The sequence below is a fragment of the Erythrolamprus reginae genome, chromosome 11 (assembly GCF_031021105.1).
Source record: "Erythrolamprus reginae isolate rEryReg1 chromosome 11, rEryReg1.hap1, whole genome shotgun sequence".
Taxonomy (NCBI): Eukaryota; Metazoa; Chordata; class Lepidosauria; order Squamata; family Dipsadidae; genus Erythrolamprus; species Erythrolamprus reginae.
Genome location: NC_091960.1, coordinates 35755198 through 35778441, shown reverse-complemented (window position 1 = coordinate 35778441; position 23244 = coordinate 35755198). Strand labels below are relative to the sequence as shown.

The window sequence follows — 23244 nt, the reverse complement described above, 5'->3', positions numbered from 1 at the left end:
AAATAATAAAATCGTGCTGGCCCCACAAGCACTTATGAGCGCAATTAAGCGTTCAGCCTAGTAACCCACCGCTGCATGTGCATGTGTGAATGGGATGCGATCGCAATTCTTTTGGCAGACAGTAGCAATCTCAAGCAAGTCACCCCAGCAGCCGAGGGGCTAGGAAACTCCCCCCTCCCACTTTCTCTTGCAGTGACAACTGCTTGAGGCTTTCCAAATTAGCCCTAGCAAACTCCTGGGCCTCCTGTATAGATTGTGATGAGCTGCCTAGAATACAGCTGTGCCCTGCTGGTGGCTCTTTGTTTGTTTTAGCAAAGCGTCTGCAGAAGACTTTGGTGATGCAATGAACTCAGGCTTTCAGCAGCTCTGATCTCCTCCTGGAAGAAATTGAGAAGAGAAGAAATGCGATTCACTTTTGCTAAGTGGCAGCTTGCCCTCTCTGAGAACCACTAGCTTTTCCTTCCCCGAGTTTCCTCCCATCTGCATGGCTGGAAAGAGGCATTGTGTGTTTATTTGATAGATATTTTATTTACATATATAAATATACAAAAACAATTAAAAAACAATACAAACACATAAAATTAGGAAGACATAGAAACATAATGGGAAACGGGCAAGGGCGCCACAGGTCTGTATGGTGGTATTAACTATATTTATTTTATTTATTTTATTTATTACATTTGTATACCGCCCCTCTCCGTAGACTCCATGTGCTAATGAGAACAATGCTGACCCCTCTCCTCTGTGACAGCCCTTCAGATATTTGTAGACAGCTGTCAAGTCTCCTCTCAGTCTTCTCCTTTGCAGACTAAACATCCCTAGGTCCTTTAACCGTTCCTCATAGGACGTGGAAGATATTATTTTACTGAAAGAGTAGTAGATCCTTGGAACAAACTTCCAGCAGACATGGTGGGCAAATCCACAGTCACTGAATTTAAACATGCCTGGGATAAACATATATCCATCCTAAGATAAAATACAGGAAATAGTATAAAGGCGGACTAGATGGACCATGAGGTCTTTTTCTGCCGTCAGTCTTCTATGTTTCTATGTTTCCCGACCACTCCTTATCCCTTTGATAAACTAGATCAAATTCAAAGGAGAGTTTTACCTCCTACTCTCCTGTCTCAATCTAGTGCTGGTAAAATATAGACACAACATCCACAGCACCACACTACTTTATCTCAATTATATTTTATTTTATATTATCAACAATCAACACCCCAGTCAAGAAATTATTCAATTCAATTTCAATTTATTAGATTTGTATGCTGCCCCTCTCCGAAGACTCGGGGCGGCATATAAATTATATTTATTTATTTTATTTTATTTTATTTATTAATTTGTCCAATACACAATACATATGGAAGAGAATAGACATGAAGTATATTATATAAAGATAATATGTAAAAATAGAGGAGAGGATATATGAAAGGAAGAAAATATATATGATAAGTGAGAGAAAGGAAAGACAATTGGACAGGGGACGAAAGGCACACTGGTGCACTTATGTACGCCCCTTACTGGCCTCTTAGGAACCTGGAGAGGTCAATTGTGGAGAAATGTTGGGGGTTAGGGGTTGACACTACTGAGTCCAATAATGAGTTCCACGCTTCGACAACTCGATTGTTGAAATCATATTTTTTACAGTCAAGTTTGGAGCAGTTCGTATTAAGTTGGAATACTGTGTTCAGTTCTGGAGACCTCACCTACAAAAAGATATTGACAAAATTGAACGGGTCCATAGACGGGCTACAAGAATGGTGGAAGGTCTTAAGCATAAAACATATCAGGAAAGACTTAATGAACTCAATCTGTATAGTCTGGAGGACAGAAGGAAAAGGGGGGACATGATCGAAACATTTAAATATATTAAAGGGTTAAATAAGGTCCAGGAGGGAAGTGTTTTTAATAGGAAAGTGAACACAAGAACAAGGGGACACAATCTGAAGTTAGTTGGGGGAAAGACCAAAAGCAACATGAGAAAATATTATTTGACTGAAAGAGTAGTAGATCCTTGGAACAAACTTCCAGCAGACGTGGTAGATAAATCCACAGTAACTGAATTTAAACATGCCTGGGATAAACATATATCCATCCTAAGATAAAATACAGAAAATAGTATAAGGGCAGATTAGATGGACCATGAGGTCTTTTTCTGCCGTCAGACTTCTATGTTTCTATGTTTCTAAGTTTGAATCTGTTGTGTGCTCTTGTGTTGTTGCGGTTGAAGCTGAAGTAGTCATTGACCGGTAGGACGTTGCAGCATATGATCTTGTGGGCAATACTTAAATCGTATCAAGAACACTCCTACAACAACTGTTGGATCCTAACGGATGGATCCTGAATTCCAATACAAAATGCACCCTGCATGATTTTATATGAGTCTGTTATGACTTCCTGTTCCTCTACTTGCTCCAGGCTAAAAACAAAAGAACAAAAAAAACCCACTGTCTTAATGCTGGAATATTTTCATGCTGAGATCCTGTGGTCAAATTTTCCTGCATTTCAAAATGACAGAGGCTCAACTGAGGGGTTTTTGTATGGTTTGTCTGGGATGTATGATTGTTTTATATTAAGGGGTTTAACTGTTTTTTAATCATTAGACTTGTACTGTGTTTTGCTGTTGTGAGCTGCTCCGAGTCTCCGGAGAGGGGCGGCATACAAATCTAATTAATAATAATAATAATAATAATAATAATAATAATAATAATAATAACAACAACAACAACAACAACAACAACATCATTCCAAGTGCTTCAGAGCCCAGCAAAATGGTCCCAAGACATTCTCTGTGGTGGCCCCGACCCTCTGGAACCAGCTCCCCCCAGAGATTAGGATTGCTCCCACCCTCCTTGCCTTTCGTAAACTCCTTAAAACCCACCTCTGCCGTCAGGCATGGGGGAACTGAGATATCTCCCCCAGGCCTATACAGTTTATGCATGGTATGTTTGTGTGTATGTTTTTGCTTTTTAATAAGTGGTTTTTAGTGACTTTTAAATTATTAGATTTGTTATACAGTGATACCTCTAGATACGAGCTGCTCCACACGCGAGTATTCCAAGTTACAAGCCGCGACGCGAGCGAAATTTCTGTTCGACACCCGAGCTCAAATTCGGGATATGAGCTGAGCTTCCGCTAGGTAGTGCAAGAATCTCTTTACTTCCGGTTATCTCGGTGCGAAAAACAAAGTCTAAAGGCCTTCGTTCGAGATGCGAGTTGATCGACTTATGAGCTCGGGTCTGGAACGAATTAAACTCGTATGTCGAGGTACCACTATACATTGTTTTGTTGTTGTTGTGAGCCGCATACAAATCTAATAAATAATAATAATAATAATAATAATAATAATAATAATAATAATAATAATAATTTATCCATACAGCCTGTAGGCATTCCCTGTTCCTTCTCCAACCCCTAATTCCCTGTGGATGGCTGCTGGGTCCATCCCTCTCACCTTCTCCCCTCTCCCTCCCCTCCCAGGGCATCACTGTGGAGCTCCTGCGTGGTCCTTCCCCTCCTGGCCCTCACCTGGATGTCGGCTGTGCTTGCTATGACTGACCGGCGCTCCATCCTCTTCCAAGTCCTCTTTGCCGTCTTCAACTCGGTTCAGGGCTTCGTCATCATTACCGTCCACTGCTTTCTGCGCAGAGAGGTGAGCATTTAGAGGTGTCAGCTTACTGGGTCTTCATTGGGGCTGGAGGTGCTTCTGGGAGGTACTTGAACAGGCCAATCCTGGGTAGCAGAAGTCATTGAAAATTTAGATAATTGGCCCAAGTCTATTTTTAGCCCACTTTTTCAAAACCAAGACTGCTTCCGTAAAGAGAGGTTGTTCTGAGGACCAGAGAGCACATGGTATCACAAGCTGCCCGCATCCCACAGATGGGTCTTAACTTTCTTTGTATGGCCCAGATCCTGGAATGCCACAGCCCACTGCCGGTCCGTAGAAAGGGGGTTGGAGACCTTTATCCTACAGAGCAGAAAACATTTCAGGTCTTGACATTTTATTTTATTTTTTTATTTTATTTTTTTATTTATTTTGTCCAATACACAATGAAGGTTGTGTATATCTATATACACATAGTAAAATATATGATGAAGATTATAGAGGAGACATTAAAAGAGCCTTCTCTGTGGCGGCCCTGACCCTCTGGAACCAGCTCCCCCCGGAGATCAGAACTGCCCCCACCCTCCTTGCCTTTCGTAAACTCCTCAAAACCCATCTCTGTCGTCAAGCTTGGGGGAACTGAGGCACTTTCCCCTTGCCTATGTAGTTTCTGTGCATAATATGACTGTATATATGTTTTATATACTGGGGTTTCTTTTTAGATTTTTATATGTGTAATTGTTATTTTAGATTCTAATTATTAGATTTGCCATTTGGTATTGTTTTTATCACTGTTGTGAGCCGCCCTGAGTCTGCGGAGAGGGGCGGCATACAAATCTAATAAATAATAATAATAATAATAATAATAATAATAATAATAATAATAATAAAAAACATCCCTTTCCACCTCATTTCTTCTTTTCCATAGAAGTTGGACACAGGTCATATGTAGAATTAACTTAGAAAATGTGTCCAATTTTATCTTCCCGGAACCTAAATATGGAAAATAGACAGTGGAGGAAGATCGTTCATCGTGCTATAAAGACTTGGGGTAAAATGATCTGTTTGTCTTCTGCAGGTCCAGGATGTGGTGAAGTGCCAGATTGGGGTGTGTAAAAGTGATGAAAATGAGAATTCACCAGATTCGTGCAAGAATGGGCAAGTCCAGATCCTGGTGAGTGAGTGTGGGCTGTGTTGTGGAAAGCTAGACATTATGAATACAGGCTACAAACCATGATAAAAAAAGCAACCCCAAATGCAATACGTGAACCCTTTGAAGAGCTAATACAATCAAACTTACTTGAGAGTAAATTAAGAGGTTCCTAGCCCATAGCATCCGTCATGTGTGTTTTTAAGCCGTGATCTGGCTGGCCTTACTTATGAGATAGGCTTTGTCGTTTTGGCCAGGCACATGTCCACCTTTGAGATCACCTTTATGCCCAGTTTCGTGCTGATCAGTCATCAAATATTAACTCAGCTCCTGGGACCTCAGCCAAGCACGCATCATATCACCATTTGAACTTGGCTTTCAAAATAGACTAAGTACAGTACTTAAACATGCAAACAGTGTTCAAAACTTTTAAAGTGAGATTTGTTCCAATAGGACAGAATAGAATAGAATAGAATAGAATAGAATTTTATTGGCCAAGTGTGATTGGACACACAAGGAATTTGTCTTGGTGCATATGCTTAAAACATGGTGTTTATTCCAATATAGGGACCAATGGGACCTTATCGCAATTTTTTATTTCTCCATTTTTATCCCAGGACTGTGGTTGGGATGGTAATCCATGCTGAGTGCTCCTTATCTCGATAAATTAGCAAATTAGCAAACAAAAAAGAGGAATGGCTGAAAAACACATTAATTTGCTTCAATTTTTTTACTTTGTTGGTTTGTTTATGATATAAGAATTTTTATTTATTTTCTTAAATCATCCCCCTTCTTCAGCTTTGCTGGTGGTGAACAGCATTTAGTGTCCATAATCGGCCTACTCATGTTCCTACCCTGAAACCTGGTGATCAAAACGTATTTTGAATTCCTGTGGTTCATTAGGGCAGAATATTTAAAACAACAAAGGAAGGACATTTTGGGGGGTTCCAAGCTTCTGACCAAAACATATATACAAGATGAAAAAGCTTCAACCACTCAGAACAGCCATTGCAAACTCAGAGTATTTTGTGTACCCTTATTTTTCCTTATCCCAAAAATAATTTAATTAATATGGAAAGTCCAAAATAAGCAATGTAACTGAATCTTGTTTGCTGTCCATGATGCATTCATTTCTCCACTCCCATCTTCTCTTCTCTTCTTTTCTCTTCTCTCCTCTTCTCTTCTCTCCTTTCCTCTCCTTTATTACCTTCTCTTCTTTTTTTATCCTCACCTCTCCTCTCCTTTATTCTCTCCTCTCCTCTCCTTTCTTCACTTCTCTTCTCTTTTCTTCTCTTCTCTCTTCTCTCCTCTTTATTACCTTCTCTTCTTTCCTCTCCTCTCCTTTATTCTCTCCTCTCCTTTCTTCTCTTCTCTTCTCTTTTCTTCTCTCCCCTCCTCTCTCCTCTCTTCTCTTCTTCCTCTCCTCTTCTCTCCTCTCCTCTCACCTCCTTTATTATCTTCTCTTCTCTCCTCTTCTCTCATCTCCTTTCTTCACTTCTCTTCTCTCCTTTATTACCTTCTTTTCTCTTCTTTCCTCTCCTTTCCTCTCCTTTATTCTCTCCCCTCCTCTCCTTTCTTCACTTCTCTTCTCTTTTCTTCTCTTCCCTCCTCTCTTCTCCTCTCCTCTATTCTCTCCTCTCTTCTCTTCTTCCTCTCCTCTTCTTTCCTCTTCTCGACTCTCCTCTCACCTCCTTTATTATCTTCTCTCCTCTCCTCTTCTCTCATCTCCTTTCTTCACTTCTCTTCTCTTTTCTTTTCTTCTCTTCTCTCCTCTCTTCTCTTCTTCCTCTCCTCTTTTCTCCTCTTTTCTCTTTCTCCCCCTCTTCCTGTGTTTTTATAGACAGATTTTGAAAAGGATGTTGACCTGGCGTGTCAGACAGGTGAGACTCTCTTCTTTCCTGTGTGAGAAAAAGAAGGTATGACTGTGCAATGACCTTACTGCATGATGAGGAAAAGACCAGTTTTACTCCTTTTCCAGGGAGTAGAAGAAATTCAAGGTCTTTGGGGATTGGTGAAGGTCAAGAGGTCAGGATTTGATGGGTTTTGGACGTACGGTGCAAAAAGAAGGAAGTGGGTTGCAAGAGAAGGAAGTTTTCAATGCTAGGTCCAGCCAGCTTAAAGCTAATGGTGTGACCTAGTCAGGCTATATACCGTCTATTTACACGTACAGTACCGGTAATTAATAATAATTAATAATAATTTATTAGACTTGTTTGCCGCCACTCTCCGAAAACTTGGGGCGGCTCACAAAACAATAAAACTATACAGAACAAATCTAATAATTAATACTGTAACTAAAACCCATTACCTTAAAAACAATCGATACAACACAATCATACCCACCCTTGAGGTCTTGAGTCCAATTTCTCTTTCCACACCATCAATTCAACCTGAAACTGACATCCGTATTATGCTGAAACCAGTTCTACAATTTGTCCAATTTGTGTACTCCCTTCTGTTTTATGTTTAAGATTTCTTTCAAATTTCACTAAGCTGGTAACTAGTGTATCCCCCCCCTCTGACCATTGAAAGTTATGTATGCTTATGATTGTGTAGTATTGTTTGTTTTTAAGGTCATAAGAACCTAAGAAGAGCCCTGCTGAATCAGGCCAAAGCCCATCGAGTCCAGTATTCTGTGTCACACAGTGGCCCCCCAATTGTCCTTGGTGATCTTGAGCAGAAAGAGAAGGCAAGACCCTCCCTTTCCCTTGACCCCCAACAAATGGTACTCAAGGGAACCTTGCCTGCCTCAACCAACATAGAGACAGCACTTGGACATCCATTTCAATAACCACCGATACACTTGGCATCCCTGAATCTGTCTAATCCTGCCTTGAAGCTATCAAGGCTGACAGCTGTCACGACCTCTTCTGGAAGTGAATCCCATAAACCAAGGACCCTCTGTACAATACTGTGCGTTTTAACTCTCCTCCCCCGCCCCGTTACCCCTGCGGGTTCTGGGGGTAAGTAAAACCAGGAATGGAGGAGGGAGGGAGAGGAAGGAAGGAAGGAAGGAAGGAAGGAAGGAAGGAAGGAAGGAAGGAAGGAAGGAAGGAAGGAAGGAAGGAAGGAAGGAAGGGGGCATCTCTACTTCGCGGAAATTTGACTTTCGCGAGGGGTCTTGGAACATATCCCCCGCGAAAGTCAAGGAAACACTGTATAAGTTTTCCAGTCTCAGGAAAAATCAATTTCTCTGCACTTAGGACACTGGGACCAAGGTTAGGTATGACTGGCACACTTCTATCTCCACTGGAAAAGTTTAGAAATAGAAAAAATCCCTGTAAAACAATTGCGCCTTCTCCTAACTCCTTGACTACTATTATTATTATTATTATTATTATTATTATTATTATTATTATTATTATTAATTGGATTTGTATGCCGCCCCTCTCCGCAGACTCGGGGCGGCTAACAACAATGATAAAAAACAACATGTAACAATCCAATTTAATAAAACAACTAAAAACCCTTATTATAAAAAACAAACATACACACAAACATACCATACATAACTTGTAATGGCCTAGGGGAAGGAATATCTTAACTCCCCCATGCCTGGCGACAAAGGTGGGTCTTGAGTAATTTGTGAAAGACAAGGAGGGTGGGGGCCGTTCTAATCTCTGGCGGGAGTTGATTCCAGAGGGCCGGGGCCACCACAGAGAAGGCTCTTCCACTGGGGCCCGCCAAGCGAAATTGCCAATGCACGGGGAATTCTGTTTTAATAACCTGTCTTAACCCTCCTTTCCTCTCCCAGTCCTCTTTAAAGAGGTTAACACGTGCAACCCAGCTACCATCACCAGCACATTGTCGCGCATCTCCCTGGACGGGGATGAGGATCCAAAACTCAACACCAGCTCCGAAGGTGGCCTGGGCTTCTCCACCCTCCCTGGGAACATCCCGCCCACTTCCATCCTGGTCCAGATGCCACAAATGACCCACAACGTGGTGAAAGGCTTAAAGGAGCTCAGCGACCCCCCGGCCAAGAAGGACGTCAACGTGGATGTGGCCCGTGGGCCGGTCTACCTCTGCAGTGACAGCAACCTGCGGCAGCTGGATTACAGCTGGCTGCATTCGCAGGAGCCTTCCCTTGAGAGCAATTACATGGTGCTTCCTCGGAGGACAGTGAGCCTTAAGCCTTTCGCCAGGGAAGAAGGGAAACTCAACATCAAGTTGGACGAACCTGCAGGCTTGCCTCCGGGCCGACAGTCGGTGGAAGGTGAGGCTTACCCCAGCTTTGCCTCCATGGACCACATCAACGTGAACTTGAACCAGCCCTATGGGACAGTCAAGCACCCGCACGGCCTTCAATTCAAGCAACACCCCACGGTGCGGCAGATCCTGGCCTCGGAGTTGTCCGAGCGAAGCCGCAGCATGCCACGCACCGTGCCTGGTTCGGCCATGAAAGTGGGCTCCCTGGAGGTAAGAGTCCCTCTGAATCTGTTCTGGTTTCCGGCTCGTGCAGATAATAATTGGAATAAATGATTGCTCGGTGCATCTCGTGGTAAAACACCATTCCTTTATTTCTCCTTTCTTTCTGTTCTGAAATACGCCAACGTTGCACACAATGTTTTTCTTCCCCCAGATCCATCCTTAGCAGTTAAGTAGATTAATAATAATAATAATAATAATAATAATAATTTATTGGATTTGTATGCCGCACCTCTCCGCAGACTCGGGGCGGCTAACAACAATAATAAACACAACATGTACAATCCAATAATAAAAAAAAAACTCAAAACCCCTATTATAAAACCAAACATACACACAAACATACCATGCATAACTTGTAATGGCCTAGGGGGAAGGAATATCTTAACTCCCCCATGCCTGGCGGTATAAATGAGTCTTGAGTAGTTTACGAAAGACAGGGAGGGTGGGGGCAGTTCTAATCTCCGGGGGGAGTTGGTTCCAGAGGGATGGGGCCACCACAGAGAAGGTTCTTCCCCTGGCTTCGCCAAATGACATTGTTTAGTCGACGTGACCCGGAGAAGGCCAACTCTGTGGGACCTTATCGGTTGCTGGGATTCGTGCTGTAGCAGGCGGTTCCGGAGGTAATCTGGTCCATTGCCATGTAGGGCTTTAAAGGTCATGACCAACACTTTGAATTGTGACCGGAAACTGATCAGCAGCCAATGCAAGCCACGGAGTGTTGAAGAAACGTGGGCGAATCTTGGAAGCCCCACGATGGCTATCGCGGCTGCGTTCTGCACGATCTGAAGTTTCCGAACACTTTTCAAAGGTAGCCCCATGTAGAGAGCGTTGCAGTAATCGAACCTCGAGGTGATGAGGGCATGAGTGACTGTGAGCAATGACTCCCTCTCCAAATAGGGCTTGGTAGTAACATAAAAGCATTCCACAAGTCACTCTAAAATTCATGGACTAATCAGGGCTAGCCAGAAGTCATAAAAGCAGGCAAATAAATCACAGAAAGATTAGCTTACGCTCCGGAACTTGTCGTGGACGCCCCCCATCTTGGAACAACAAGATTGATGAAATCAGCTTCTCTTCCGTTTCACACACGGATGTGAAGTAATTGATTAATTAATTCCTCACTTTAATATCTCCTCCCCATTTCTTCTGAGCATTTGTGAAAGCATCTAAAACGGGAATCTCTCCATCTCTTATTTCCCCCATTCGATTCATCTGAATCCATTTGTATATCACTAGCTCTGTGATCTCCACTAACCGTGCCCTCTGTGGCTAAATCTGGCAAATTTACGATCTCTAAAACCTCCTCCTGCTCTCAGTCTGAATTTATTTATTTATTTATTTTTATTTATTGGATTTGTATGTCGCCCCTCTCCGAAGACTCGGGGCAGCTAACACCAGTAATAAAACAATGTACAATAATAATCCAATAAATACTAAAAATGATTTAAAAACCCATTAATATAAAAAACCAAACATACCTACAGACATACCATACATGAAATTGTAAAGGCCCAGGGGGAAAGAGCATCTCAATTCCCCCATGCCTGGTGGCAGAGGTGGGTTTTAAGGAGCTTATGAAAGGCAAGGAGGGTGGGGGCAATTCTAATCTCTGGGGGGAGTTGGTTCCAGAGGGCCGGGGCTGCCACAGAGAAGGCTCTTCCCCTGGGTACCGCCAAGCAGCATTGTTTAGTTGACGGGACCCGGAGAAGGCCCACTCTGTAGGACCTAATCGGTCGCTGGGATTCGTGCGGCAGAAGGCAGTCCCTGAGATAATCTGGTCCGGTGCCATGAAGGGTGAATTGTGCCGTTGAATTGTGACCGGAAACTGATTGGCAACCAATGCAGACTGCGGAGTGTTGGGGTAACATGGGCATATTTGGGGAAGCCCATGATTGCTCTCGCAGCTGCATTCTGCACGATCTGAAGTTTCCGAACACTCTTCAAAGGTAGCCCCATGTAGAGAGCGTTACAGTAGTCGAGCCTCGAGGTGATGAGGGCATGAGTGACCATGAGCAGTGACTCCTGGTCCAAATAGGGACGCAACTGGTGCACCAGGCGAACCTGGGCGAACGCCCCCCTCGCCACAGCTGAAAGATGTTTCTCTAATGTGAGCTGTGGATGGAGGAGTATGCCCAAGTTGCAAACCCTCTCTGAGGGGGTCAATGATTCCCCCCCCCAGGGTAATGGACGGACAGATGGAATTGTCCTTGGGAGGCAAGACCCACAGCCACTCCGTCTTGTCTGGGTTGAGGTTGAGTATTCCTCAAGCTGCAAGGGAGTATGCACAACAGAATCCACACAAGCTTCTTTGGTGTTGAACCGAAGCATTGGCAACTGATCTCTCTGGCCTGAGCAGAGTTTTTGGCTCAGGGCTTTGATTGTGCAAGGATGGGTTCATAGGTGTCCAGGTGGAGGGTAGAGGTAGTTTTTGGCTGACGGTCATAATGGAGCCTGCCCATCACAATCGTTAAGTTGGGATGGGCATAAAATCGATTGATTGCCTGACCCTTTTTGCATGGGATCATTAAGCAAATGCCTAGTTGTGAAACATGCCAGTGGTTCACAATGGGAGTGGTTTTGCCAGAAATCGGAAGCAAAACCATCACGATAATGCAATCATATTGACCGCTGGATGCTGCAAATGGCCCCAAAATTCAGCCAACAGGGGATGGGACCACTGGCACTTCGAATCTGGGTGGTATGTAACTTCAAAAGGTTGCTAAGCAACCCGTTGCAGGTCAAGGATTACCTGCAACGTAGTGTGGAAGGCTGAAAGGAGTGCAGGATACCAATAGGACTATCCTTTGAGCCAAACGTCTGCATACTTGCTGAGAGGTAAGTCCAACTGAGTTAAACTAGGTTTATTTGTGTTTAGGAGCATGTTGAATCCTGGACTTTTGCCTTATCCTGTGTCCAGGGTGAGGAATTGCCACAGAAGCATTTTTACTGTGATACCATCACTTTAACTTTAGGGGTAGTGATTTCAAAATGGGTGAGCAGTGCGGTCGGGCGGTAGGAAAAGCAAGTAGGATGCTTGGCTGCATAGCTAGAGGTATAACAAGCAGGAAGAGGGAGATTGTGATCCCGCTATATAGAGCGCTGGTGAGACCACATTTGGAATACTGTGTTCAGTTCTGGAGACCTCACCTACAAAAATATATTGACAAAATTAAACAGGTCTACAAGAATGGTGAAAGGTTTTAAGCATAAAACGTATCAGGAAAGACTTCATGAACTCAATCTGTCTAGTCTGGAGAACAGAAGGAAAATGGGGGACATGATCGAAACATTTAAATATGTCAAAGGGTTAAGTAAGGTTCAGGAGGGAAGTGTTTTTAATAGGAAAGTGAACACAAGAACAAGGGGACACAATCTGAAGTTAGTTGGGGGAAAGATCAGAAGCAATGTGAGAAAATATTATTTTACTGAAAGAGTAGTTGATCCTTGGAACAAACTTCCAGCAGACGTGGTTGGTAAATCCACAGTAACTTAATTTAAACATGCCTGGGATAAACATAGATCCACTGTAGGATAAAATACAGGAAATAGTATAAGGGCAGACTAGATGGACCAGGAGGTCTTTTTCTGCCGTCAGTCTTCTATGTTTCTATGTTTCTATATTTTCCGATGCTATTTTTCTGCAACTGGTGCAGGATCCAAAGATGGTAGAGGACAGCTGAAGCATCTTCCTGTTTCCTTCCCTAGATGTTCCATTATCTATGATTTTATTTTGATTTAAGATTCTGGGGAGGGTAAAGACTTTAAGCTATTTCTGTTGTAACAAGGAATTGCAGTTTAGAACAAGATTACAGAATGTTGGACGTTGAAAAGAAAAGAATGGCGTATTTGATGGTATTGTCTCCAAAACTGTGGTCGGCGCCTAAAAAATATCTCTCGTGGACAAAATGTTTCTATTCTAGACATCTCCCAATGTCATGTTTCCCATGTGCAAGGTTTTTCCATATATTTTATATAGAGTAGTATAAGAGTTTCTCCTCGTCGGTTGCGTAGGTGGGTTTTGAAAACACTGTATTTGATGTGCCCAGAGAGGTGGTGGTTGCAACAGGTAACTCTGCATAAAAATATCCACAAAAAAAGGTTTATAAAAATTGATATTTGAGACCAAGAGAGTGCTTGCATACAAGATGGGATGTGCATACCTTTGCTATAATTTGCCTAATTAGAAATGCTTTGGCTAGAGAAAGTTGGACATAAAGTGTGCAATAGCGTTGATATTCCTGGAGGGGTCTGTAATATGGTAAATGATTTAGCTTTACTAGATAAATGGTCAAAGCAATGGAAATTGCAGTTTAATGTTTCCAAATGTAAAATAATGCACTTGGGGAAAAGGAATCCTCAATCTGAGTATTGTATTGGCAGTTCTGTGTTAGCAAAAACTTCAGAAGAGAAGGGGTAGTGATTTCTGACAGTCTCAAAATGGGTGAGCAGTGTGGTTGGGCGGTAGGAAAAGGAAGTAGGATGCTTGGCTGCATAGCTAGAGATATAACAAGCAGGAAGAGGGAGATTGGGATCCCCTTATATAGAGCGCTGGTGAGACCACATTTGGAATACTGTGTTCAGTTCTGGAGACCTCACCTACAAAAAGATATTGACAAAATTGAACAGGTCCAAAGACGGGCTACAAGAATGGTGGAAGGTCTTAAGCATAAAACGTATCAGGAAAGGCTTCATGAACTCAATCTGTATAGTCTGGAGGACAGAAGGAAAAGATCGAAACATTTAAATATGTCAAAGGGTTAAATAAGGTTCAGGAGGGAAGGGTTTTTAATAGGAAAGTGAACACAAGAACAAGGGGACACAAACTGAAGTTAGTTGGGGGAAAGATCAAAAGCAACGTGAGAAAATATTATTTTACTGAAAGAGTAGTAGATGCTTGGAACAAACTTCCAGCAGATGTGGTTGGTAAATCCACAGTAACTGAATTTAAACATGCCTGAGATAAATATATATCCATTGTAAGATAAAATACAGGAAATAGTATAAGGGAAGACTAAATAGACTATGAGGTCTTTTTCTGCCGTCAGTCTTCTATGTTTCTATATTCTTTGCAACTCAAATTTACCCTGGGATTGCTAATGGCTTTCTCCCCAAAGGCTCTAGAATAGCCGTGGTGAAGGTCCATATAGTGTTTCTTAAGTTTTGCTACTTGAAGCTGTAGACTTGTCAGGCATAACCCAACAAAGTGAAAACCAAATGAATTCAGATCTTTATTTGCTTAACTAATAGACAGAATCTTGCCAGACTAAAGCTATTACCTCCTAATCTAATAGATATACTGTATCCGGGGAGATTCTAGGCTGTGGCTACCCTGAACCTTTTCCTTTGTCCACCATCCCGTTCAGGACTCTGCCTCCCTCTCAGACCCCAAGGATTATGAAAGACATGTGGAATTATTTCTGAGCAGCTTCCTTGACTGTTGCTCATGAGCAGACACAAATCTTGTTAAGCTAAAACAGCTACAGGTAGTCCTCAACTAACAACAGTACATTTAGTGACCGTTCACAAACATACAACTGCACTGAAAAAGTGTTTTATGACAGTTTATCACCCTTAAGACCATTGGTCATGTGATCAATATTCAGACATCTGGCAGTTGACTGAGATTTATTGCAATTGCAGGGTCCTGGAGTCCTATGATTACCTTTTGCGACTTTCTGGCAAGCAAAGTCAACAGAGAAGCCAGATTTAATTAAACAGCTGTGCCGCTACTAACTTAACAACTGCAGTGATTCATTTTCACAGCTATATCAAGAAAAGTCGTAAAATGGTTTCACTTAAGCAACAGAAATTCTTGGTCCAATTGTAACCCGAGGACTGCCTGCATTTGCAGCACTGTAAATATACCCTGGGAATAATTAGGGAAGAACCTTTAAAAATATTCTCCCACCTGCCCAGATTTTCTGTTTTGCTGCCCCTTCCTCCAGATTACATAAATGCCTTCCAAGACAGTCTTAGCCTTTTTCCAACTTCTGCACTAAATCTGATTGGACAATCTTGCCTGAATTAAAATGGATTGTTCAACCAGTTTGAGCCTGTACCATGGCTGTCTGTGTCTGTTTTCCCTGCAGAAATGGTTGCCTGCTGCAAGTGATTTCTCACTTTGAATTCAAGGGCAGGCGTGGGGTGTTTCTGCTGTGAGAAGTAGAGCTCACTCAAGAGGCATGAAAGCCGTCGGTCTTCTACCCATCTATTTTATTATTTATTTATTTATTTATTTTGTCTAATACACAATGAGGGTTTTAGTGGGTATACACATAGTAAAATACATGATGAAGGTTATAGAGGAGATACTCATAGTAATATATATATATGAAAGAATAGAAAAGAAGATATAGTAATAGAACATATCAATGAAAGAATAGAAGAAGAGATATAGGAATAGAAGAAAGGTATAGGAGATATAGGAGAGCAATAGGACAGGGGACGGAAGGCACTCTAGTGCACTTGTACTCGCCCCTTACTGACTTCTTAGGAATCTGGATAGGTCAACCGTAGATAATCTAAGGGTAAAGTGTTGGGGGTTTGGGGATGACACTATGGAGTCCGGTAATGAGTTCCACGCTTCGACAACTCGGTTACTGAAGTCATATTTTTTTACAGTCAAGTTTGGAGCGGTTAATATTAAGTTTAAATCTGTTGTGTGCTCTTGTGTTGTTGTGGTTGAAGCTGAAGTAGTTGCCGACAGGCAGGACGTTGCAGCATATGATCTTGTGGGCAATACTTAGATCATGTTTAAGGCGTCTTAGTTCTAAACTTTCTAGGCCCAGGATTGAAAGTCTAATCTCGTAGGGTCTTCTGTTTCGAGTGGAGGAGTGAAGGGCTCTTCTGGTGAAGTATCTTTGGACATTTTCAAGGGTGTTAATGTCTGAGATGCGATATGGGTTCCAAACAGATGAGCTGTATTCGAGGATGGGTCTGGCAAAAGTTTTTCAGAAGGCTTTTCCCTGCCTCCTTAGATCACACAGATCCCTCGCTTGATTTAATCTGTGTTTAATCCTCCACTTTTTCCTCTGATGTTTAGTAAATATGCTGTGAGCTAAGGCATCCCTCGCTCCCTCCCATTTGCTGCAAAGTTTTTTTTCTGTTTGGTTCTGCCATGGAAGCCACAACTTTTGCATTTTGCCACAGAGCCTCGGTGGTGCAGTAGTTAGAGTGCGGTAGTGCAAGCTATTTCTGCTGAACACCAGGCGCCAGCAGTTTGGTAGATCGAATCTCAGTAGGCTCAAAGTTGACTCGGCCGTCCATCCTTCCAAGGTGGGTGTTGTGGTTGGCTCTGGCCCAGCTCCTGCCCCAGGGAATGTGGAGGTGGATGCAGGGGAAACTTCAACATGTCACAGGCCTGTGTTATTGCCGACAGAATCAGTTCAGAGTTTAGTTTCCTCGGATGAAGAAGAAGGTGGGAGTGACTCGGCAGAGGAGGGCTTGGCACACAGCCAAGGCAGTCAATCTTCCTTATCTTCTATTGCTGCAGATGATGACATTTTGGACCCACACAAGTGCAGAATTATGCGTAGAAGAGACCAAGTAAGAACATATTACAGGAAATAAGGGAGGCCACCTGTGTTTGGGTGGGGCTCCAGTAATTAGGGCTGCTGCTATAAATAGCAGCATGTGGGTTTGGCTGTTGTGGAAGAATATCTGATCGCAGTTCATCAGGAATCTTGTGTTGCTGGACTTTGTTGCTTTTTCACGCCTTTGAAAACAAAGCAGAGCAACGTGTGTGTGTGTCTCACTTCGTTGGAAGAAGAAGGGGTGTGAAGTTTCTTCACAGCTGCTAGCTAAGTACTTAATGGCTGCTTAAGGGAAATTGTACAGACTACCTGGTTGTTTTGGGACGAGTGCTCTTTGCAATCCAAAAAGAGTGCTTAGTTTATTTTGATTTTTGTGATAAAGAACATTATTTTGAATTTTCAAACCTGTGTGTGTCTGAAATTTGTACCCTTGAATTTTCGGGAGGCTCCTATCAGAGAGCCCGGCAGAACAGTGGGTAAAGTGAGGATCCAGATTGTTGGGGGCCATCTGCTTACTCTTTGTAAACTGCTTAGAGAGGGCTGTGAAGCACTGTGAAGTGGTATATAAGTCTAAATGCTAATGCTAATTTTTATGCTCATTTTTTTGAGGAGAGAAAGAAGTCACTTCAGACAAACCTGGTTGTAGGGATGACTTTCTTTTTGGGGAGGGAAGAACACCAATGGGTCTGAGCTTCAAGTTGGCAGATTGAGCAGACATCAAGAAGAAAGGGTGTGCCCTCTGGATTCTATTCTCATGCACCTCAGGAAAGGGTGGCATTGATTTATTATCTCCTCCATCGTTATGTGGAAGACACTAAATGGAGAGTTGTGCTGAAAGGCAAACACCCCCCTCCCTTTGAGGTCAAATGCTAAAAACTCAACTTCTTCCCTTCCGTTTGCTCTTCCAATGTTGGGGTACATTGAAAGAAAGAACTCATCCAAATCATATGAGCCTCTCATAAATAGAAGCCATTTAAAAATGGTCATCTAAGAGCCTGTTAGAAGATGCAGCTGGAATAGTAGCGTGGTTTTTTTAGCTTTGGTTAACCCAGGCGTAGGCAAAGTTGGCTCTTCTATGACTTGTGGACTTCAACTCCCAGAATTCTTGAGCTGGCATGATTGGCTCAGGAATTCTGGGAGTTGAAGTCCACAAGTCATAGAAGAGCCAACTTTGCCTACGCTTGGGTTAACCCATTCTGTAGCCATGGACAATAGGCCAAAGGAAATGACCACCAAACTGCACTAGGGTTGACTCTGTCCTCTGCTCCTGTGATGCTTTGGAGGTACCTTTCTCGTCCTGCTTCTTCTAACCCCCTTCCCACACTTCCATCACTCTGTGTTCTGATGATTTCTTGGGTACCTTCCAACCATATGTTCTCCAAAACTCCATCTAAAAACTGTTGTGGTTGGCATCAGGCCAGCTCCTATGGCTGCTGATTTTGACTCAGAGGAGCTGGGGTCATCTGATCACAGAAGACCCGTCTGGCTTGATGAGGAGTCAGACGGTGAACCAGAAGGAGAAAGGGATGAGAAAGGGTCTGGAGAGGCACAGAGGTCAGCAGAGCCGGTCAGATCTCCAGCCAGAGTTTCATCTGAGTCAGACCGGGAGGGCATAATGGACGATCCTATTCTCAATGTCCGAGTCAGAAGAATGCTAGGACGCCTAGAGCAGTTGCACAGATGCAGAAACAGATTCTAAGTCACAGCTGTTAGGAATGAAAGACGCTGCCTCCCGTTTCAAAAAGGGAGGGTTTGCAGTTGATGTTGTGGGAATGTATCATTCAGTTTTGGAGAGAGACTTTGATGCATCGTGAGTTCGTACTTGCTTTGAATATCTTTGAACATTCTGACACTCAAGCAGTGAGTAATTGGCTGACGTAAGCCAGAAAGACCTCTGTTCCTGGCTTGAGTGATTAACTCTGATCTTCTGAATTAATAAACTAGCATTGCTCTTGCAGTAGCGAAGGCTTGCAGCCTCTTGTACATAAAGAAAGACTTTTGCCTTTTTTCAAGCTTCTGTGTATGCGTGTACGTGTGTTTGCATAATTGCCTTATTTGGGTGGCCCGGCAGCCAGGCAGAACAAAAACTAGACAAAGTAATGAAGGTTTTTCTTTTTTCCCCTCCCCCTCCCTTTGTGGTATGTTTACTTCATGCCTCCCTCCACAGAGGAAAAGACTACGGTACTCTGACCTGGATTTCGAGGTGAGTGTCCACCTGGTGTTTAGAGAACTGACACCTTTTGTGATGTCAGAACTTCCAGTTCCCCCCTGTCTAACTGCTGGCCAGGCATTTGTCTATATCAGTGTTTCCCAACCTTGGCAACTTGGAGATATTTGGCCTTCAACTACCAGAATCCCCCAGCCAGCAAATGCTGTCTGGGGAATTCTGGGAGTTGAAGTCCAAATATCTTCAAGTTGCCAAGGTTGGGAAACACCGGTCTAGATTCTGTAATGATACCCCAGGGATGGGGAGTGTCCAGGTGACTTTGTTCTGGTGGGATCTGAATTTAGAATATAATTCTTTATTGGCCGAGTGTGGACACACAAAGAATTTGTCTTTGGTGCAGATGCTCTCAGTGTACACAAAAGAAAATATACATTTGTCAAAAACCATAGGGTACAACACTTAATGATTGTCATAGGGATCAAATAAGCAATGAGGAAACAATATGAATAAAAATCTTAAGGATACAAGCAGTGGTCTAGGTGGGAGCTCTGTCTTTGGGGTGTGGAGGATGGGCTGGAGCAATACTAGGTGCCCAGTATTGGGGCCAAAGTAGTTAGGATGCAGTATTGCAGGCTGATTCTGCCCACAGTTTGGAGTTTGATTCTGAAGGGATCAAGGTCAACTCAGCCTTTCATCCTTTTGAAGTCAATAAAATGAGGACCGAGATTGTTGGGGACACTGTTAAACCACTCAGAAAGCGCTATGGAGTGGTATGTAAGTCTAAGTGCTATTGTTATTGTAAAATATTTACTATCTAAGATTTAATTATCTCTTGGCCAACCATATGTGTGTCAAGTTATCAAGCCAATGATAATTTTCTTTCACGGGTAAACCAGTGAGCTTGGAGAACATCTAGTCCAACTTCCCGTTCAATAAGGAGTACAACTATAATATCTCCAATGGATGGTCATCGAGCGATTGTATCTGTTTGGCATTTTTTCAAAGTCTGCTTCTTCCTTGAGACATTCCTGTTGTGTGATTGTTGCGATTTCATTTTTGTCCTGTTCTTCCTTCGCCTTTTAAATTGAATAGCTTGTAATGTTTCAGTCTGTGTTTTTGTCTTTTAAATGACTGCAAACTGATTTAGGCTCTGTAATTGTGGCTAGCACTGAAATGAAAATAAGGGGGGGGGGGAACCCTTGCCCACCGATCTTATGAAATTTCAGGAATTAATATGGGGAGGGTTTACATATTCTTGCCAATTTAATAATACCAGAACTCTGGGGGGGGGGGAGGGATAATGTCAGTGCAAATGGCATAAAAACCCTTACAGACTCCGAGTGCAGAAAACCCAGGACTCCACTGTCAGTCTGCTTTTGACTCAATGTCAGTTGCTTAAGAACAGGAATAGGTGAATTTGTCAAGTTTAATCTTGCTCAGATTCTCATTCCTAGATCAGCTGAGGGGCAGCAGGAAGGAAAAGAAATTAGGACTCTACTTTATAGCAGCGGCCTCTCTTCTAATGCAGAAATGATCATGTACTGTTTTTCTAATACAGTGATACCTCGTCTTACAAACTTAATTGGTTCTGGAATGAGGTTCTTAAGGTGAAAAGTTTGTAAGATGAAACAATGTTTCCCATAGGAATCAATGGAAAAGCGATTAATGCGTGCAAGCCCAAAATTCACCCCTTTTGCCAGCCGAAGTGCCCATTTTTGTGCTGCTGGGATTCCCCTGAGGCTCCCCTCCATGGGAAACCCCACCTCCGGACCTCTGTGCTTTTGCAATGCTGCAGGGGAATCCCAGCATCACAAAAACGAGCACTTCGCTGGCAACGAAAATCCGGAGGTGGGGTTTCCCAGCGAAGGGAGCATCAGTGAAATCGCAGCATCGCAAAAACACAGAAGTCCTCGAAACCCCACCTCCGGACTTCTGTGTTTTTGTGATTCCCCTGCAGCATCACAAAAACACGGAAGTCTGGAGGTGGGGTTTCCCATGGAGGGGAGCCTCAGGGGAATCCCAGCAGTGCAAAAACGGGCGCTTCGCTGGCAACGGAAGTCCGGAGGCGGGGCATCCCAGCGGCGGCGGTGGGTTTGTAAGGTGAAAATAGTTTGTAAGAAGAGGCAAAAAAATCTTAAACCACGGGTTTGTATCTCGAAAAGTTTGTAAGATGAGGTATCACTGTATAAGCTTTCCTCTCCAAATGAGTTCTTTTCCTCTAATAAATTTCAGTTTGGGGGTTTTATTTTGCCATTATAAGCATTTTGGGCTCATTTTCACAAATACCTGCATTTCCTAACATCTGGGTTTGCAAAATTCAGAAAAACATGAATATTAAGAGGTTGGTTGCATTATAGTTTGTGTCTTGGTTCTGGAAATAAGCATTCAGGCAATCTGGAATAAATGCAAACTAGACAAATTTTTCCGCAAGCTGGGAAAAGAGCAGCATCCTTCACCTTTAGCTCAGAGCTTTTATTTATTTTCTTAAACCTCATCCATCTTGTTTCTTCTCTCCCGCGCTTTCCTTCCCTGCAATTGCACTGAGCTGTGGGAAAAACATTTTTGACCACATTTTTGGATTGATGCAGAGCAGAAGGAGCCCTTTGCCTCAACTCCCATCAGCAAAATTACAAATTAAGCCTCAATGCAAAAACCTTCAAAACCAGGAATAGCAAGAGTAGGGTTGATTCCCAGATACATTCTTCAGTAGTCAAGAAAATGACCAAAACTTCCATGCCCTGAATACAGTGGTACCGCATGATACGAACCCCTCGTCTTACCAACAACCCGAGATACAAACCCGGGGTTCAGAAATTTTTTGCCTCTTCTTACGAACTTTTTCCTTCTTATGAACCCGCTGCCGCCGAGAAGCCCCGCCGCCTGGCTGTCGCTTTTTGAAACAGCCGGGGGGCTTCTCAGCGTCCTCCTGAACCCGAACACCAAACCCGAACTTCCAGGTTTGGCGTTCAGGAGGCCGCCGAGAAGCCCCCCAGCTGTTTCAAAAGATGACAGCCGGACAGCGGGGCTTCTCGGCGGCCTCCCGAACGCCGAACCCGGAAGTTCGGCAAAAGTTTGGGTTCAGGAGGCCGCTGAGAAGCCCCGCCGCCTGGCTGTCACCTTTTAAAACAGCCGGGGGGCTTCTTGGCGGCCTCCCGAATGCTGAACCCAGAGGTTCGGGTTTGGCGTTTGGGTTCAGGAGGACGCTGAGAAGCCCCCCGGCTGTTTCAAAAGGTGACAGCCGGGCGGCGCCATTTTTTTTGCGGGGGTTTTTTCGTTGCATGGATTAATTGATTTTACATTGTTTCCTATGGGAAACAATGTTTTGTCTTATGAACTTTTCGTTTTACGAACCTCCCCCGGGAAACAATTAGGTTCGTAAGACGAGGTATTACTGTACTTCCTAGTCTAGCCTGACTCTGAAGGTCTCTGGGAATCAGGCATGGCTTTGCACTGTTCCAGGCTGTAGCATCTCAACTCACCTGGATAAACTAAGATGCTTATGCATGCAAATTCTATGCAACCTTCTTAACTGTTCCAGATTGCCCGGATAATATCAGGGCCCAAGAACTAAGAAAGACATGTGAAGTGAAGTTGCTTTACAGTAGTTTCCATTATTGTTCTTCACCTATAGACAGAATCTTTCCAGACTAAAGAAATTACAGTGATAACTCTACCTAAGAACGCCTCAATTTATGAACTTTTCTAGATAGGAAACGGGTGTTCAAGATTTTTTTGCCTCTTCTCAAGAACCATTTTCCACTTACAAACCCGAGCCTCCGAAACTGGAACTGGAAAAGGCAGGGAGAAGCCTCTGTGGGGCCTCTCTAGGAATCTCTTGGGAGGAAACAGGGCCGGAGAAGGCAGGGAGAAGCCTCCATGGGGCCTCTCTAGGAATCTCCTGGGAGGAAACAGGGCCTCCACCCTCCCTGTGGTTTCCCCAATCGCACACATTATTTGCTTTTACATTGATTCCTATGGGAAAAATTGCTTCTTCCTACAATCTTTTCTACTTAAGAACCTAATCACGGGATGAATTAAGTTCATAAATAGAGGTACCACTGTATGTGTAACTGCAGATATATTCTACAAAGTGCTAGGGGTGGATTTAATTTAACCCTCTCCCTGCCAACCAAAGTTTCCAGGTTCCCCTTCCTCTTTGCCCTGTGGGAAGCAGCCCCTTCCTCCTGGGAACCCAGACTACATTCTACATCATGATGAAGCAGAGTCGGGCAGTGGATTTTTTCATACAGTACTTGCACGGGAACTAACCATTTGGTAATTAAGCAGAAGACTAAAATGAAATGTGTTAGGAGTCAAAGGGTAGCAAAAAAAACCATTCTCCCCTCTGCTTGCTGGG

General features: G+C 43.3%; 1 protein-coding gene across 1 annotated transcript in view; it reads left to right on the top strand.

The window, feature by feature from the left end:
* The window catches only part of ADGRB2 (adhesion G protein-coupled receptor B2), a 251233-nt gene that overhangs the window by 219408 nt on the left and 8581 nt on the right, over positions 1–23244 (top strand). Inside the window, exons 24-27 of the mRNA XM_070764684.1 lie at positions 3484–3655; positions 4686–4781; positions 6598–6637; positions 8512–9176. Coding sequence (XP_070620785.1) covers positions 3484–3655; positions 4686–4781; positions 6598–6637; positions 8512–9176 — 973 coding nt within the window. The remainder of the gene's footprint in view (positions 1–3483; positions 3656–4685; positions 4782–6597; positions 6638–8511; positions 9177–23244) is intronic.